Raw genomic sequence first — 19,450 nt, 5'->3', positions numbered from 1 at the left:
AGTCCAACATCTCTCCCATCCACTTCAACTTTGCAGTCTCCTGCAACCCCCACTAGAGGGCATATTTAGTCTTCTTTCTCCACTTATGAGCCACTTCTATCCCCTCCATCTGAAGGAGATTACAGCTGCTGGTTGAGGTCTAATAAAAGAGAAGTAAAGTGAGAAAAGCTGAAGAGCCAGATCCTATTGGTGCTTTCTAGTAAGTGTTTCTTCTCGCAGAGCTGGAATCACATATACATTGCTCAGTACTAATATATAATATTCATCACTTTTAGATAATTTTTAAAAGAGGTTTTCTGTGATTTATAAAAAAAAAAAGTCGAGAGGAAATGGCTTAAGTATAAAATATACCCAGTAAGAGATGATATTGCTGCTTTGAGTTTTCTCACCCCAGAGCTGGAATCACACCTACACTGCTCAGTACTAATGTATAATATTCTTCATCACAATTAGAGCCTAGTTTTTAAAAGGGATTTTCTTGGATTTATAAAACGTCAAGAGAGTACAAATATACCCAGAAACAGATAAAGTTGCTGCTTTGTTTTTTTTATCTACCCCCAGAGCTGGAATCATACCTACACTGCTCAGTAGTGATGTATAATGGTCTTCATCACAATTAGATCCTAGTTTTTAAAAGGGGTTTTCTTGGATTTATAAAAAGTCGAGAGAATACAAATATACTAAGAAAGAGATGATGTTGCTGCTTTGTGTTTTATCTACCCCCAGAGCTGGAATCACACCTACACCGCTCAGTAGTGATGTATAATGGTCTTCATCACAATTAAATCATCCTTTTTAAAAGGAGTTTTTTGTGATTTCTAAAAAAGTTGAGAGTAAAAATATACCCAGAAAGAAATAATGTTGCTGCTTTGTGTTTTCTCTCACCCCGGAGCTGGAATCACACCTACGCTGCTCATTATTCATGTATAATGTTGTTCATCACGATTAGATCCTAATTTTTAAAAGGGATTTTCTTGGATTTATAAAAAGTCGAGAGATTACAAATATACCCAGAAAGAGATGAAGTTGCTGCTTTGTGTCTTATCTCCCCCCGGAGCTGGAATCACATCTACACTGCTTAGTACTAATGTAAAATATTAGAATCGCTGCCAAGAGCAGGGAATGAGTTAATGAACACCTCTACAATCACTAGAGGGAGCTCACTACACAATTTTGCAATATAAACCTCACTGTCTACAAAGTATCTCCTGAGCTCCCCCTAGTGGTGGCTGCAGAAAGCAGATTTTCCAGGTCTCTGCAGGGGATTTGGTGCACTGTATCAGAAAAGAAAAAAAAAAAAGGTCCGATTGCTATTAAAGTACATTAAGAAATGAACCAGGTCAGAATTTGGATGAACAGAGGCAAACGTCGGCCATTCTCGAGGATATAGCGGTGACACAGACACTATTGTATGAGGAGGCTGCAGATAATTGCAGGCTGATCGTGTAGATGGAGCCACCGCCTTCCCTGGATCTGGGGGGGAGCGGGTTACACTTGGCCGCACTCACATTGTAGCTCCTTTATCTTTTCGGTGCAGCTCACGTCCCCCCACTGAGACCCATTATTAAATAATCACGAGGACGCTGCGCTCCGGACGTACAAAGGAGGAGGAAGGTTTATTCATAGTCCAAGTGTAATTACAGAAAAAAAAAAATCTAAAAACAACAGAAAAACACATTGATCTCCATTGGATTCTCCTCTGCCCATTTCCGGGGCCGCTACAATCGTATCGGGTGGCCGGCGGTGGTCCGGCAAGGCAGCGCTGGGTGGTGCGGACGGTACGGCCCGGTGGTGACGAGCCCCGCTCCTCTGGCATCTGCAGCACAAGTCACAGCGATGACTGGAATCTGGAAAATAATGGCACGGGACTTCAGTACCTGGGAAAGCTGGGTGTCCAATATGGCCGCCCGTAAGACATGTCAACCACCAGCCATTCAGCTCTACAGATGCTGGGACCTGTACCCCAGTGATTGATGTAGTGACCTAGCTTTCTAGGAGCCCTGAATGGTAACTTTGTCTAATAATAAACTATGGTGGAAAGCTGGCTGACAACTTATAAGGCTGCACATTTTCATTCAGGACTCTGGGAAAGCTGGGTGATTCTGTACATGGCTAGCGTTATAGGAAATGGACATCCAGCTTTCCCAGAGTCCTGAATAACATGGGTTTAGATATTCTATCATTGAAGGAGAAGATCACCATATAATCAAAGAATAACTACATACATTTTCATTCAGGACTCTGGGAAAGCTGGGTGATAGAGGAAATGGACATCCAGCTTTTCCTGAGTCCTGCATAGACATGGATCTAGTTATTCTATTAAGTGGCAGATCCCTGTATAATCAAAGAATACCTAAATACATTTTCATTCAGGACTCTGGGAAAGCTGGGTAATTATGTACAGGGCTACCGTTATAGGAAATGGACATCCAGCTTTTCCTATCACCCAGCTTTCCCAGAGTCCTGAATGAAAATGTATTTAGTTATTCTTTGATTATATGGTTATCTTCTTCAATGATAAAATATCTAAACCCATGTTATTCAGGACTCTGGGAAAGCTGGATGTCCATTTCCTCTGAGTCCTGCATAGACATGGATCTAGTTATTCTATTAAGGGGCAGATCCCTGTATAATCAAAGAATACCTAAATACATTTTCATTCAGGACTCTAGGAAAGCTGGGTGATTGTTTACATGGCTAGCGTTATAGGAAATGGACACCCAGCTTTTCCCGAGTCCTGAATAGACCAGGATTTAGTTATTCTATTACTATATAATCAAAAAATAACTGGATACATTTTCATTCAGGACTCTGGGAAAGCTGGGTGATTATGTACAGGGCTAGCGTTATAGGAAATGGACATCCAGCTTTTCAAGAGTCCTGAATAACATGGGTTTAGATATTCTATCATTGAAGAGGAAGATCACCATATAATCAAAGAATAACTACATACATTTTCATTCAGGACTCTGGGAAAGCTGGGTGTCCATTTCCAATAATGGCAGATATATACTCAGTCTCCCTAACCCATGATGGAAGAGATATTACTACATAACTGTCAATGTGCAACTGACCACTATGTCATAAAATCTCTCCCACCATGGGTCAGGAAAAGCTGGGTGACCGTGTAATATAGCTGCAGCTATTAGAAACGGACACCCAGCTTTCCCAATTTCTAATAGCTGCAAATATATTACACGGTCACGCAGCTTTTCCTGACCCATGGTGGGAGAGATTTTACTACATAGTGGTCAGTTGCACATTGACCGTTATGTAGTAATATCTCTTCCATCATGGATTAGGGAAAGCTGGGTGACTGAGTATATATCTGCAATTATTGGAAATAGACACCCAGCTTTCCCAGTCACCCAGCTTTCCCTAATCCATCATGGAAGAAATTTTACTACATAACGGTCAATGTGCAACTGACCGCTATGTAGTAAAATCTCTTCCACCATGGGTCAGGAAAAGCTGGGTGACCGTGTAACATATTTGCAGCTATTAGACATGGACACCCAGCTTTCCCACTTTCTAATAGCTGCAAATATATTACACGGTCACCCAGCTTTTCCTGACCCATATTGTAAGAGATTTTACTACATAACAGTCAACGTGCAACTGACTGTTATGTAGTAAAATCTCTTCCACCATGGGTTAGGGAAAGCTGGATCACTGTGTATATATTTGCAATTATTGGAAATGGAAACCCAGCTTTTCCAGAGTGCTGAATGAACATGTATTTAGTTATTTTTTGATTATATAGTGTTCTGCTCCTTCAATGATAGAATATCTAAACCAATAATAATAATAATAATTTAAATAAATAAAAATAATAAACCCATGTTATTCAGGATTTGGGAAAGAAGGGAATTTTGTTTACTTACCGTAAATTCCTTTTCTTCTAGCTCTAATTGGGAGACCCAGACAATTGGGTGTATAGGCTATGCCTCCGGAGGCTGCACAAAGTATTACACTTAAGTGTTAAGCCCCTCCCCTTCTGCCTATACACCCCCCGTGCTCTCACGGGATCCCCAGTTTTGGTGCAAAAGCAAGAAGGAGGAAAAAATTATAAACTGGTTTAAAGTAGATTCAATCCGAAGGAATATCGGAGAACTGAAACCATTCAACATGAACAACATGTGTACACAAAAAAACAGGGGCGGGTGCTGGGTCTCCCAATTAGAGCTAGAAGAAAAGGAATTTACGGTAAGTAAACAAAATTCCCTTCTTCTTTGTCGCTCTATTGGGAGACCCAGACAATTGGGATGTCCAAAAGCAATCCCTGGGTGGGTAAAATAATACCTCGTAATAGAGCCGAAAAAAAAACGGCCCCTTCCTACAGGTGGGCAACCGCCGCCTGAAGGACACGTCTGCCTATGCTGGCATCCGCCGAAGCATAGGTATGAACCTGATAGTGTTTCGTGAAAGTGTGCAGGCTCGACCAGGTAGCCGCCTGACACACCTGCTGAGCCGTAGCCTGGTGCCTCAAAGCCCAGGACGCACCCACGGCTCTGGTAGAATGGGCCTTCAGCCCTGAGAGAACCGGAAGCCCAGCCGAACGGTAGGCTTCGAAAATTGGCTCTTTGATCCACCGAGTCAAGGTTGATTTGGAAGCCTGTGACCCTTTACGCTGGCCAGCGACAAGGACAAAGAGTGCATCCGAGCGGCGCAGGGGCGCCGTACGAGAAATGTAGAGTCTGAGTGCTCTCACCAGATCCAACAAGTGCAAATCCTTTTCACATTGGTGAACTGGATGAGGACAAAAAGAAGGTAAGGAGATATCCTGATTGAGATGAAAGGGGGATACCACCTTAGGGAGAAATTCCGGAACCGGACGCAGAACCACCTTGTCCTGGTGAAAACCAGGAAAGGGGCCTTGCATGACAGCGCTGCTAGCTCAGACACTCTCTGAAGTGAAGTGACTGGTACTAGAAAAACCACTTTCTGCGAAAGGCGTGAGAGAGAAATATCTCTCATTGGCTCGAATGGTGGTTTCTGAAGAACATCAGCACCCTGTTCAGATCCCAAGGTTGTAACGGCCGCTTGTAAAAAGGAACGATGTGACAAACCCCCTGCAGGAACGTGCGTACCTGTGGAAGTCTGGCTAGGCGCTTCTGGAAAAAACACAGAGCGCTGAGACTTGTCCCTTAAGGGAGCCGAGCGACGAACCCTTTTCCAGTCCAAATTGAAGGAAGGACAGGGAAGGGGGCAAGGCAAATGGCCAGGGAGAAAAAACCCTGAGCAGAGCACCACGACAGGAATATTTTCCGCGTCCTGTGGTTAGACCTTGGCGGACGTTTGTTTACAAGCCTGTCTCATAGTGGCAATGGCTTCTTGAGATAATCCTGAAGACGCTAGAATCCAGGACTCAATGGCCACACAGCCAGGTTGAGGGCCCCAGAATTCAGATGGAAAAAACGGCCCTTGAGACAGCAATTCTGGTCGGTCTGGCAGTGCCCCCGGTTGGCCGACCGAGAGATGCCACAGATCCGGGACCACGACCTCCTCGGCCAGTCTGGAGCGACGGGGATGACGCGGCGGCAGCCGCGGCAGTCTGCCGTGATCTTGCGTAACACTCTGGGCAACAGTGCCAACGGTGGGAGCACGTAAGTAAGCTGAAACTGCGACCAGTGTTGAACGAAGGCGTCTGTCGCCATAGCTCTGGGATCTTGAGACTGTGCCATGAACGTCGGAACCTTGCTGTGGTGCCGGAACGCAATTAGGTCGACGTCCGGCATGCCCTAGTGGCAACATATCTCGTGAAACCCGTCCTGGTGAAGGGACCCTTGCTCTGCGTCCATGCCCTGGCGACTGAGAAAGTCTGCCCCAAGTGTTCCACGCCTGGGATGTGAACTGCGGATATGGTGGAGGCTGTGGCTTCCATCCACAGCAGAAGCCGCCGGACTGTAAGCCACCGCTGTGGAGTTGTCCGACTGAACTCGGATCTTCTTACCTTCCAGCCACTGCTGGAACGCTTTTAGGACGAGATACACTGCTCTGATCTCCAGAACATTGATCAGAAGCGAGGACTCAATGGTGAGTCCACGTACCTTGAGCCCTGTGGTGGAGAAAAATTGCTCCCCACGGAAACCTACTCACGTCCGTCGTGACCACTGCCCAGGATGGGAGAAGGAAGGAATTTCCCCTCGACAATGAAGTGGTATGCCTGAGAGAGGGAGACGTTCCTGTTGAGGAATGTCGGTTTCCTGTCTCCTTGCGTAGGAGTCCCTTTAGGACGCTGATGAACACTGCGTGAAAGGGACTGCCCCCATTGCTGCCACCATCTTCCCGAGGAAGTGCGTGGGGCGCCTCAAGGGGAGTGACTGACCTAGAGATTGCACCCCCGTCTGTAGTGAACGGTGTTTGTTCAGCGGAAGCTTCACTATCGCTGAGAGGGTATGACAACTCCATGTCAAGATATGTCAGCGATTGGGCCGGTGTCAGATTTGACTTTGGAAAATTGATGATCCACCCGAAAGTCTGGAGAGTATCCAGAGTAGCGGTGAGGCTGTGCTGGCATGCCTCTTGAGAGGGAGCCTTGACCAGCAGATCGTCTAAGTAAGGGATCACCGAGTGACCCTGAGAGTGTAGGATCGCAAGTACTGCAGCCATGATCTTGGTGAAAACCTGTGGGGCTGTCGCCAGGCCGAACGGCAGTGCCACGAACTTCAGGTGTTCATCTCCGATGGCGAAGCGCAGGAAGCGCTGATGCTCTGGAGCAATAAGTACGTGGAGATAAGCCTCCTTGATATCGATCGATGCAAGGAAATTTCCTTGGGACATTGAGGCGATGACGGAGCGGAGGGATTCCATCCTGAACCGCTTGGCTTTTACATGTTTGTGGAGCAGTTTTAGGTCCAGGACAGGACGGAAAGATCCGTCCTTCTTTGGAACCACAAACAGGTTGGAGTAAAAACCGTGACCCTGTTGCTGAAGAGGAACCGGGATCACCACTCCTTCTGCCTTCAGAGTGCCCAGCGCCTGTAGCAGAGCATCGGCTCGCCCGGGAGGCGGGGATGTTCTGAAAAATCAAGTCGGAGGACGAGAGTTGACTCTATCCTGTGACCGTGAGACAGAATGTCTCTCACCCAACGGTCCTTAACCTGTGGCAGCGAAATGTCTGAAAGGCGGGAGAGCCTGTCTCCGACCGAGGATGGGGTGTGAGGGCCGTAGGTCATGAGGAAGCCGACTTGGTGGCGGCACCTCCGGCGGTCTTTTAAGGGCGTGCCTTAGACCGCCATGGATCGGAGTTCCTCTGACCCTTCTGAGGACGTTTGGGCGAGGAGAATTGGGACCTGCCCGCGCCCGGAAAGGACCGAAACCTCGACTGTCCCATTCTCTGTTGGGGTAATCTTGGTTTGGTCTGGGGTAAGGATGTTTCCTTTCCCAGGATTGGTTGGTGATTTCATCCAGCCTCTCACCAAACAAACGGTCGCCAGAAAATGGCAAACCGGTTAAGCACTTTTTTGGAAGCTGAGTCTGCCTTCCATTCCCGCAGCCACAAGGCCCTGCGTATTGCCACCGAATTGTCGGCTGCAACCGCCGTACGGCTCGCAGAGTCCAGGACAGCATTAATAGCGTAGGACGCAATGCCGAAGTTTGAGAGGTTACAGACGCCACTTGCGGCGCAGACGTACGTGCAAGTGCGTCAATTTGCGCCTGACCCGCTGCAATAGCTTGGAGCGCCCATAGGGCTGCGAATGCTGGAGCAAAAGGCGCGCCGATGGCTTCATAGATGGATTTCAACCAGAGCTCCATCTGTCTGTCAGTGGCATCCTTGAGTGAATCCCCATCTTCAACTGCCACTATGGATCTAGCCGCCAGTCTAGAGATTGGAGAATCCACCTTGGGACACTGAGTCCAGCCCTGACCACGTCAGGGGGGAAGGGATAAAGTGTATCCTTAAAGCGCTTGGAAGAAACGCTTATCCGGACAAACTCGGCGTGTCTGGACTGCCTCCGAGACGTCAGAGTGATCCAGAAACCTACTCGCTGTACTCTTGGGGGACCTTGAAAAAGGTGACCCTTCTGCTGGATGAGCTGAGAGAGAAACATCCAGCATCATTTTTATGGACGCAATAAGAGCATTCACTATGGCGTCCGCCTCAGGGATATCCAGGTAGAGAGCGGCATCAGGATCAGAATCCTGATCAGCCACCTCCTCTTCTGATACAGAGAGACATTTCTCTGAGACCCTGAACAATGTGATGAGGTCGAGGGGGTGTCTAAGCGAGCTCGCCTAGGCGGTCTGGGACTGCGGTCCGTGTCAGAGCTTCACCCTGGGACCTATGAGACACCCCTGGGGAACATTGTTGTTCCAACTGAGGGGAATAGAGGGCAGTGATTGTACAGTGCCCATGGTCTGAGATACCAGTCTGGACTGCCAGCTTCTGGTATTTTAGCCATAGTCTCAGAAAGTCTGTCAGTAAAAACTGCAAACTCCGTCCCTGTCACCTGGATCTGTTTGGTTGTTGTCCCTAGGACCCCTTGAGCAGAGGCCAGAACAAATGCCACAGGGGTCCACCATGAGGGTCAATGGAACCTGCCGGATTGCACATGCGGCGCTGGCAGCGTAGTAAGCCTGTGTTTTGTTGCCCCTTGAGCCACACCACAGGGTATATGACCAGAAAATTGACTGTGCACCATACAGTGTAAAGTATAGCAAAGATATAAACTCTAAACACACTACACCACCAGTGAAATCAGCACCTCAGGTGCTGCTTACCGCCCGCTGAAAGCGGTTGTGTGGCCCCCTGAACTCGTGCCTGGGTCCCCCAGAGTTTGTCTCCCCTCTGCAGCGTCCTAGGAGCTGACAGTAATGGCTGCCGGCGTCCTGAGGAGATGAGGGAGTCGTGGGCGTGACCGAGAAAGTGCGGGAGTTGGAGTCACAGTGTGCACAGTGAGGGGGGTGGAGTATGCTAAGCATGCTCCAGCCCTCAGTGCTGCTCGTCCTGTGCAGCGTCCCGCCCTTCCCCTGACTGGCAGGGCTGAGGGCGGGAAGAACGGAGACTAGGCCCAAAAAGCCGGGGACTCTAGTTATAAGCGCGGCCGCCGTAAAAGCGCGGCCAGCGCAGAGTCCCCGGCGCACTACAAGTCCCAGCCGCGCCTCAGTAAAAACAATGGCGGCGGCGGTCAGCGCGGCCGTCCCCATACACAAATACACTCAGCACCGCTGCAGTGTATAATGGCACCAAAGGCGGTCAGCGCCGCAGTCCCCGGTGCACTAGCACACCCAGCAATGCTGGAGTGCTGCTGTGCGCGGTCCCCACGGGGACACAGAGTACCTCAAAGATGCAGGGCCCTGTCCCTGATCGATACCCGGCTCCTATCCAGCAGGCTCCTCAGGAGTTGTGGATGGAGCACGGCCTCAGTGCCTGGAGACCGATCCTGGATCCCACTTCACCCAGAGCCCTAAGGGGGATGGGGAAGGAAAACAGCATGTGGGCTCCAGCCTCCGTACCCGCAATGGGTACCTCAACCTTAACAACACCGCCGACAAAGAGTGGGGTGAGAAGGGAGCATGCTGGGGGCCCTATATGGGCCCTCTTTTCTTCCATCCGACATAGGCAGCAGCTGCTGCTGACCAATCTGTGGAGCTGTGCTGTGCGTGTCTGCCTCCTTCGCACAAAGCAAAAAACTGGGGATCCCGTGAGAGCACGGGGGGTGTATAGGCAGAAGGGGAGGGGCTTAACACTTTTAAGTGTAATACTTTGTGCAGCCTCCGGAGGCATAGCCTATACACCCAATTGTCTGGGTCTCCCAATAGAGCGACAAAGAAAGCTGGATGTCCATTTCCTCTAACTCCAGCCCTGTACATAATCACCCAGCTTTCCCAGAGCCCTGAAAGAAAATGTATTTAGTTATTCTTTAATTATATGGTGATCTGCCCCTTAAGTGATAGAATAACTAGATCCATGTCTACTCAGGACTTGGGAAAAGCTGGATGTCCATTTCCTATAACGCTAGCCCTGTACATAATCACCCAGCTTTCCCAGAGCCCTGAAAGAAAATGTATTTAGCTATTTTTTTTATTATACAGTAATAGAATAACTAGATCCTGGTCTATTCAGGACTCGGGAAAAGCTGGATATCCATTTCCTCTAACTCCAGCCCTGTACATAAACACCCAGCTTTCCTAGAGCCCTGAATGACAATGTATTTAGTTATTCTATTACTGTATAATCAAAAAATAACTAGATCCTGGTCTATTCAGGATTTGGGAAAAGCTGGATGTCCATTTCCTCTAACTAAAGCCCTGTACGTAATCACCCAGCTTTCCCAGAGCCCTGAAAGAAAATATGTATTTAGTTATTTTTTGATTATACAGTAATAGAATAACTAGATCCTGGTCTATTCAGGACTCGGGAAAAGCTGGATGTCCATTTCCTCTAACTCCAGCCCTGTACATAAACACCCAGCTTTCCTAGAGCCCTGAATGACAATGTATTTAGTTATTCTATTACTGTATAATCAAAAAATAACTAGATCCTGGTCTATTCAGGGCTTGGGAAAAGCTGGATGTCCATTTCCTGTAACTCGAGCCATGTACATAATTACCCAGCTTTCCCAGATTCCGGGATGACAATGTATTTAGTTATTCTTTGATTATACAGGGGTCTGCCCCTTCAGTGATAGAATAACTAGATCCATGTCTATTCAGGACTTAAAGGAAATGGACATCCAGATTTTCGTATCACCCAGCTTTCCTAAATTGATATTTATAGTGAATTGCACCTTGAATGATAAATACATCAATCGCTCTGTACTCTGGGAAAGCTGGGTGACCGTGTATATGGCTGCTGTTATAGGAAATAAATATCTAGCTTTTCCGAGGTCCTGAATGGCAAATGCAACAGGTATAAAGGACGCAAAAGGAAGCAGCCGGGCGTGATTTTCCATTGTAAAGCCTGGAAAGCTGGGTGTTCAAAGAGGATATGAATAAAAAATAAAAAAAAAAAAATTGTCTGGAGGCGTGATATAATGTGATTATTCACTGACAGCGTGCAGATATATTGATGCAGAAATGAGATATTATTAGAGGGGTTTTCTGGGGTCACTTTCTAATATTTGCACTAATTATCCGGGCGGGCCGGGGGGCCGCCGCGCCGTTCGTCTCTCCGTCCGCGGGAGCGTGACACATTAGGAAACCTCTGTAAACAAAACATCGTTAAAAACAGATTTATCAAATTAGGCACCAAAAATATTGATGGCGTTTCCTCATCCCTGGCAGGAGACTCTTCACATCGCAACGTGACAGCCTCAATTACCCGGTTACATTAATTAATTGTGTAATTGGAGAGGTGAGGTGCAGCGGCAGACGAGCGCAACGCATGGGGTCCGCGCCAAGCTACCTACCCGGCGAACGAGGGGTTAAACTGCTGAGGGCGGTAGTTAAGGTGGCCTGAACTGTTCTTGGTCTTCGCTCCTCTCTTGAAGACTATGCATGGCAACTATTGCCACATTTAAAAGGGTTAAATAGTGGAGCCTGGATCTGCATATACACGGTCACATGCAGACTAGACGTGCCCAGCTTCTCTCAATTCACTGTACTGGGACAAGCCAGGCACGTCTAGTCATAATGTGGCCTGACCTAAGAGCAAAAAAGGTGGTCATGCCCAATGAAGGCAACTATTGCAAATATTATGGACAAGCCATGTGTCTTCTGTTGACCGCCCCTTTAAATAGTAAGTAGGGAGTACTGAAATGTCTACGAGGCAGCACCCCTTGACTTACCAGATGTGGCTGCTCTCCTTCAGTTTGCCCACATGGTCCTCTACGGTTTCCACTTTCACCCCGGTCTATCTCTGCATTGGATAATAAATGCGATCACATGCAGACTAGACGTGCCCAATTTCTCTCAATTCCCTCGTACTGGGACAAGCCGGACATGTCTAGTCGTAATGTGACCTGACCTAATACTAAAAATGGTGGTCATGCCCAATGAAGTCTAGGGGACAGACTATTACAAATCCTATGGACGTGCTTAAGGTGGCCCGAACTTTTCTTCACCTCAAGGGGTCTCTTCCCTTGAAAGCTATGAGTGGAGCTCAGGTCTGCATATCTACGATCACGTGAAGACTAGACGTGCCCAGCTTATATCAGGCATGTGTAGTCGTAAGGTGACCTGACCCAATAGCAAAAATGGTCGTCGTATCCAATGAAGGCAACTATTGCAAATCTTATGGACAAGCCATGTGTCTTCTGTTGACCGCCCCTTTAAATAGTAAGTAGGGAGTACTGAAATGTCTACGAGGCAGCACCTCTGAATTATCAGATGCGGCCGCTCTCCTTCAGTTTGCCCACAAGGTCCTCCACAGTTTCCACTTTTATCCCGGCCTATCTCTGCTGTGGATCATAAATGCGGTCACATGCAGACTAGACTGGGACAAGCCAGATAAGTCTAGTTGTAATGTGGCTTGACCTAATAGCAAAAATGTTGGTTGTGTCCAATGAAGTCTATGGGAAAGACTATTGCAAATCCTATGGATGTACTTAAGGTGGCCCGAACGTTGCTTCACCTCAAGGGGTTTCTTCCCTTGAAGGCTATGAGTGGAGCTCAGATCTGCATATATACGGTCACGTGAAGACTAGACGTGCCCAGCTTATCTCAGGCACCTGCAGTCGTAAGGTGACCTGACCTAATAGCAAAAATGGTGGTCATGCCCAATGAAGGCAAATCCTATGGACGTGCCATAAGTGTCTTCTGTTGGCCACCCCTTAGGGAGTACTGAAATGTTTACGAGGCAGCCCCTCCGACTTACCAGATGCGGCCGCTCTCCTTCAGTTTGCCCACAAGGTCCTCTACGGTTTCCACTTGCACCCCAACCTGTCTCTGCGGCGGATCATAAATGCGGTCACATGCAGACTAGACGTGCCCAGTTTCTCTCAATTCCCTCGTACTGGGACAAGTCAGACATGTCTAGTCGTAAGGTGACCTGACCTAATACCAAAAATGCTAGTCGTGTCCAATGAAGTCTATGGAAGAGACAACTATTGTAAATCCTATAAGTGTCTTCTGTTGACCACCCCTTTAAGTAGGGAGTACTGAAATGTCAACGAGGCAGCACCTCTGAATTACCAGATGTGGCCGCTCTCCTTCAGTTTGCCCAGAAGGTCCTCTTCAGTTTCCACTTTCACCCCGGCCTGTCTCTGCGGAGGATCATAATTGCGGTCACATGCAAACTAGACGTGCCCAGCTTATCTCGAACACATTTAGCCATAATGTGACCTGACCCAATAGCAAAAATGGTGGTCATGCCCAATGAAGGCAACTATTGCAAATCCTATGGACGTGCCATAAGTGTCTTCTGTTGGCCGCCCCTTAGGGAGTACTGAAATCTCTACGAGGCAGCCCCTCTGAATTACCAGATGCGGCCGCTCTCCTTCAGTTTGCCCATTAGGTCCTCTTCAGTTTCCATTTTCATCCCGACCTGTCTCTGCGGTGGATGATAAATGCGGTCACATGCAGACTAGACGTGCCCAGTTTCTCTCAATTCCCTCGTACTGGGACAAGCCAGACATGTCAAGTCGTAAGGTGACCTGCCAAAAATGGTGGTCGTGTCAAATGAAGTCTATGGATGAGACAACTATTGTAAATCCTATAAAATGTCTTCTGTTAACCACCCCTTTAAGTAGGGAGTACCGAAATGTCAACGAGGCAACACCTCTGAATTACCAGATGTGGCCGCTCTCCTTCAGTTTGTCCACGAGGTCCTCTACGGTTTCCACTGTCATCCCGGCCTATCTCTTTGGTGGATGATAAATGCGGCCAAATGCAGACTAGACGTGCCCAGCTTATCTCAGACACGTCTAGTCGTAATGTGACCTGACCCAATAGCAAAAATGGTGGTCATGCCCTATTAAAGCAACTATTGTAAATCCTATGGGCGTGCCTTCAGTGTCTTCTGTTGACCACCCCTTTAAGTAGGGAGTTCTCTATGGTTTCCACTTTCACCCCGGCCTGTCTCTACATTGGATCATAAATGCGGTCACATGCAGACTAGACGTGCCCAGCTTCTCTTAACTCCCTTGTACTGAGACAAGCCAGAAATGTCTAGTTGTAATGTGACCTGACCTAATAGCAAAAATAGTGGTCGTGTCCAATGAAGACAACTATTGGATATCCTATGGACGTGCCATAAGTGTCTTCTGTTGACCGTCCCTTTCAGTACGGAATACTGAAATGTCTACAAGGCAGCACCTCCCATTTACTAGATGCGGCCGCTCTCCTTCAGTTCGCCCACCTGATCCTCTACAGTTTTCACTTTCTCCCTGGCCTGTCTCTACGATGGATCGTAAATACGGTCACATGCAGACTAGACTGAGACAAGCCAGACACGTCTAGTCGTAATGTGACCTGACCTAATACCAAAAAATGGTGTTCGAGTCCAATGAAGTCAATGGGAGAGACAACTATAGGTGTACTCTGTTGGCCGCCCTTTAGGTAGGGAGTACCGAGATGTCTATGAGGCAGCACCTCCCACTTACCAGATGCGGCCACTCTCCTTCAGTTTGCCCACGAGGTCCTCTACAGTTTCCACTTTCACCCCCGCCTATCTCTGCGGTGGATCATAAATACAGTCACATGCAGACTAGACTGGGACAAGCCAGACATGTCTAGTCGTAATGTGACCTGACCGAATAGCAAAAATGCTGGTCGTGTAGAATGAAGTCTATGGGAGAGACAACTACTGCAAATCCTATAGGTGTCCTCTGTTGACCGCCCTTTAGGTAGGGAGTACCGAGATGTCTACGAGGCAGCACCTCCCACTTACCAGATGCGGCCACTCTCCTTCAGTTTGCCCACGAGGTCCTCTACGGTTTCCACTTTCACCCCGGCCAGTCTCTGCGGCGGGTCCTCTACGCTCAGTATATGTACGCGGCTCGCCGTGTCCACCCCCAGGTCTGATGGCTTCACGGTCTCGATCTTCTTCTTCTTGGCTTTCTAAAGAAAAAAAAAAAAAAAAACATTGCCCGCGTCCGTCAGGCGCCGGGGCTGAAGACTTTGCGGTTCACGGTCGGGGCATCTGCACTAATTAGAGCTTATGTAGATGGACGGCTCCTCGCGTAAGCTGTACACAAAGCCGCGGATAAAAGATCACAGCTCCGAAATCCCTGCTTAATACGCCCGTCCCGGAGGCATCACTGACCCAGCCCCCCCCCCCCTCCTCCACCCCCCATCAGCCGCCTCTCACCATGATGTTGGGTAGAGTCGCATAACGCGGTTCATTTAGTCGCAGGTCGGCGGTCACTACGGCCGGAAGCTTCATGCTGATGGTTTCCAGACCTCCGTCTACCTCCCGGACCACCGTCAACTTCTCGCCTTCTACTTTAACCTCTGATGCAAAAGTGGCCTAGAGAGAGAACATAGAGGTTAATGGGGGGGGGGAGGGGGGCGTGATGCAAAGATTCTGCTCGGGAGGTGACATGAGGCCCAAATCCACACGACCTGAAATCTCACGCCCAAGTGCCATGTTTCTCCTAAAATGGCACCGCTTTCTGTAGTGAGGGAGTGCGTCCGGATTCTCTGCTGCCCGAGCATTACCCAGCATGAAACGATCGGGTTACCCAACACCTCGCACCTCAGGGGGTAGGAGACGTTACTAGGTGGGGTATGTCGGAGGCTCGCCAGCTATCGTGCCATAGTCCTAAATTAAATAATCAGACAGGTGCACGATACTCGACAGACCCCCTCCTCCGCTCCTGCACCCTCAATTGTCTGGGGGGGCATAGAGGAGACTCCTGACTCTTCTCATGGGTGTAGCGGTACCTGCGGCCAGTCCAGGAGCGCAGCCGTCATCTGTCCCGTCTGATTACAGTCGTCATCGATGGCCTAGGAGAGAAGACACAGGAGGTCAGTTATCACATAATCACGGAGGACTACGGCAGCCGGCGGGGGCCAGCTCGGTGCAAGTGACCAAGAGCCACCAGACCCATTATCAGGCCGGAAATATGGAGGACTACGACAACCGACGGGGGCCAGCTCGGTGCGAGTGACCAAGAGCCACCAGACCCATTATCAGGCCGGAAATATGGAGGACTACGACAACCGGCGGGGGCCAGCTCGGTGCGAGTGACCAAGAGCCACCAGACCCATTATCAGGCCGGAAACATGGAGGACTATGGCAGCCGGCGGGGGCCAGCTCGGTGCGAATGCCACCAGACCAATTATCAGGCCGGAAACATGGAGGACTATGGCTGCCGGTGGGGGCCAGCTCGGTGCAAATGACCAAAAACAACCAGCCCCATTATCAGGCTCAAAACATGGGTGACTACGGCAGCTGGCGGGGGCCAGCTTGGTGCGAGAGCCACCAGACCAATTATCAGGCCCGAACCATGCAGGACTATGGCTGTTGGCGGGGGTCAGCTCAGTGCGAGTAACCAAGACCCAGCAAACCCATTATCAGGCAGCAAACATGGAGGACTATGGCTGCCGGCAGGGGCCACCTCAGCACAAGCGATGCGTGACCGAGAGCCACCAAGCCCATTATCAGGCCGGAACCACGAAGGACTATGGCTGCCGGCAGGGTGCTAGTGAAGTGCAAGTGACCAAGACCCACCAGACCCATTATCAGCCTGGACACATGAAAGACTACGGCTGCCAACGGGGACCAGCTCGGTGCGAATGACCGAGAGTCACTAGATCCATTATCCGGTAGAAATGAAGGAGGTGCCAACACATTACTCACCTGTTTTCCCAGCAGCACCAGGTTCACGTTCTCCTTCTTAACCAGAGCCGCCAGGAGCTTAGAGACTTGGAAAGGTCCGAGGGTTTCGGCGTCTTTGGCTGACAAGTCTACGTGGATCCCCCGGTCGGCTCCCATGGCCAGCGCTGTGCGGATGGTCTCCTGAAAAGACAGAATCGAGTCAGAACCTCCGGCCATAGATATGAGGATAATAATAACATAAAAAATAATATCCTTAATACTGAATATACCAAGCAGAGTCACAGGCTGGACATCACAGCAGCACCAAGATGGCACCTACGGCAGAGTGATCGGCCATTTAAAGGGTTTTTCTCATCTTTCTAAACAGAGTATCATCGGATAGGGCTTGTAAATATAAGCACTTTTGCAATTTACTGCTTTTTAACATTTCAAACCGTTCTTGAGATATTCACACATTTCTTTAGTTGGCAGCGGAGGTCGGTCTCCAAGGCAACGGGATGTAAACAAATGAAAAAGTGTTAATATCTCAAATATGGTTGGAAATTTTAAGAAGCAGTAAATTGCAAAAGTACTCGTTTTCACAAGCCCTATCAGAAAATATCAAATTAGGAAAATGGAAATAACCCTTTAAATTTCGCTATCAGAGGGGCAGTTGATAGAGCACGGGATACAGGGGCATTTTGACTTTGGTATCAGGTGATGAGCGCGGCTGGTAACGCTTTTTGTCAGGACGCGAGGCCGATCAGCAGGAATCATGGAGACGAGGGAGAGTGCTGCCCCCTACAGGCCATGTCCAGTGCTGCACTCCCTGCAGTAAAACAGTCACCAGCAGCAGCATAAGTCGTCATCCAGATGGCAGGGAATGAGTAAATCCTGGTACATGTCGGGTATTATTGCAGCACACGTATGAGTCTGGCGAGGCTCGCGTATAATAGTGTGGATTTATAGCTAATTTCTGCGACTCGGGGTGTAAATGACACGAGTGCAGCGTTCAGATTAAAAGCAGAACAAGAAGCAGCGGGGAGCTAAGTATCCGCCATTTCTCTGATATAACACATATCAAAAGCCGGGAAAAGTAGACTGTAATTAAGGCGTTGTGCTCAGGTCGTTCCTCCGTCACACCACGCAGACAATTCTCTCCATTTCCCACGGGTCAGGTAACAGGATTAGATAGACGAGCCGACGGGGAGCGGAGGAATGAAAAGCCTATAGGTGATGGCACCGCACGCCGAACCAGCCGGGCCCCAGCGTGGAACATACAGATTACGCCTCAAAACAGATTTTGTTTTAGTTTCCATCACATACAGAAAAAAAAACAAAAAAAAAAAAAAAAAAACACAAAATAAAAAATCAAAAATTATATATATTATATATCTATATTAATTATATAAATTAAAAACAATATATTTCATTTTATTTTCATTTTTATTTTTTCTCCATTTTTATTATATTTTTTTTATATATTATATATAGTTATAAATTTTATTATATATTTCCATATTTTAATATATAAATATACACACACACACATATATAATATATATATATATATATATATATATATATATATATATATATATATATATATATATATATATATATATATATATATATATATATATATATATATATATATATATATACATATACACACACATATATATATACACACACACACACACACACACATATTATATAATACCGTGTTTTTCCAAAAATAAGACACGGTCTTATATTTTTTTTTGCTCCCCCAAAAAGCACTAGGGCTTATTTTTGGAGGAGGTCTTATTCTTAGAGAAACACGGTTGGGGGTAAGTTTACCCCCCAAAAAAGCAGACCCCCCACTTCCCAGGAGACTCATACTCACCAGACCCAGACGTCTGCGTGGTTCCCAGGTCCTCCTGTGATCTCCGGTCGGTGCTGCACGCCGTCCTACCCTGCTGCTAGCTGACACGCTGACACACACAGCCGATCGCAGATACACACAGCCGATCGCAGATACACACAGCCGATCGCAGATACACACAGCCGATCGCAGATACACACAGCCGATCGCAGACACACACAGCCGATCGCAGACACACACAGCCGATCGCAGACACACACAGCCGATCGCAGACACACACAGCCGATCGCAGACACACACAGCCGATCGCAGATACACACAGCCGATCGCAGATACACACAGCCGATCGCAGATACACACAGCCGATCGCAGATACACACAGCCGATCGCAGATACACACAGCCGATCACAGATACACACAGCCGATCGCAGATACACACAGCCGATCGCAGATCCACACAGCCGATCGCAGATCCACACAGCCGATCGCAGATCCACACAGCCGATCGCAGATCCACACAGCCGATCGCAGATCCACACAGCCGATCGCAGATCCACACAGCCGATCCCAGATACACACAGCCGATCACAGATACACACAGCCGATCACAGATACACACAGCCGATCACAGATACACACAGCCGATCACAGATACACACAGCCGATCACAGATACACACAGCCGATCACAGATACACACAGCCGATCACAGACACACACAGCCGATCACAGACACACACAGCCGATCACAGATACACACAGCCGATCACAGACACACACAGCCGATCACAGACACCACACAGCCGATCACAGACACACACAGCCGATCACAGACACACACAGCCGATCACAGACACACACAGCCGATCACAGACACACACAGCCGATCACAGACACACACAGCCGATCACAGATACACAGCCGATCACAGAAAAACA

The 19,450-nt window shown here is 48.3% G+C and overlaps 1 protein-coding gene across 1 annotated transcript; it reads right to left on the bottom strand.

The window, feature by feature from the left end:
- Positions 1-1,589: 1,589 nt before the first annotated feature.
- ETFB (electron transfer flavoprotein subunit beta) lies at positions 1,590-16,882 on the bottom strand. Its single transcript, XM_075328488.1, has 5 exons — positions 16,688-16,882; positions 15,769-15,831; positions 15,194-15,352; positions 14,774-14,943; positions 1,590-1,847 (listed from the first exon to the last, which is right to left on the bottom strand). Coding segments are annotated over exons 1-5 (588 nt in total). The 3' UTR covers positions 1,590-1,846.
- Positions 16,883-19,450: the final 2,568 nt, after the last annotated feature.

This window comes from Anomaloglossus baeobatrachus, chromosome 11 (genome assembly GCF_048569485.1).
Source record: "Anomaloglossus baeobatrachus isolate aAnoBae1 chromosome 11, aAnoBae1.hap1, whole genome shotgun sequence".
Taxonomy (NCBI): Eukaryota; Metazoa; Chordata; class Amphibia; order Anura; family Aromobatidae; genus Anomaloglossus; species Anomaloglossus baeobatrachus.
Note: the sequence above shows the minus strand (reverse complement) of the source record. Positions and strands in the feature narration are given on the sequence as shown.

Excerpts from the sequence above, each read along its gene's own strand:
- ETFB (XM_075328488.1), bottom strand. The coding sequence starts at position 16,882 with ATGGCCGGAGGTTCTGACTCGATTCTGTCTTTTCAGGAGACCATCCGC. Across the intron at positions 15,832-16,687 it reads TGGTGCTGCTGGGAAAACAG|GCCATCGATGACGACTGTAA; the intron begins GTGAGTAATGTG and ends CTTCTCTCCTAG. Across the intron at positions 14,944-15,193 it reads CGACTCTACCCAACATCATG|AAAGCCAAGAAGAAGAAGAT; the intron begins GTGAGAGGCGGC and ends TTTTTTCTTTAG.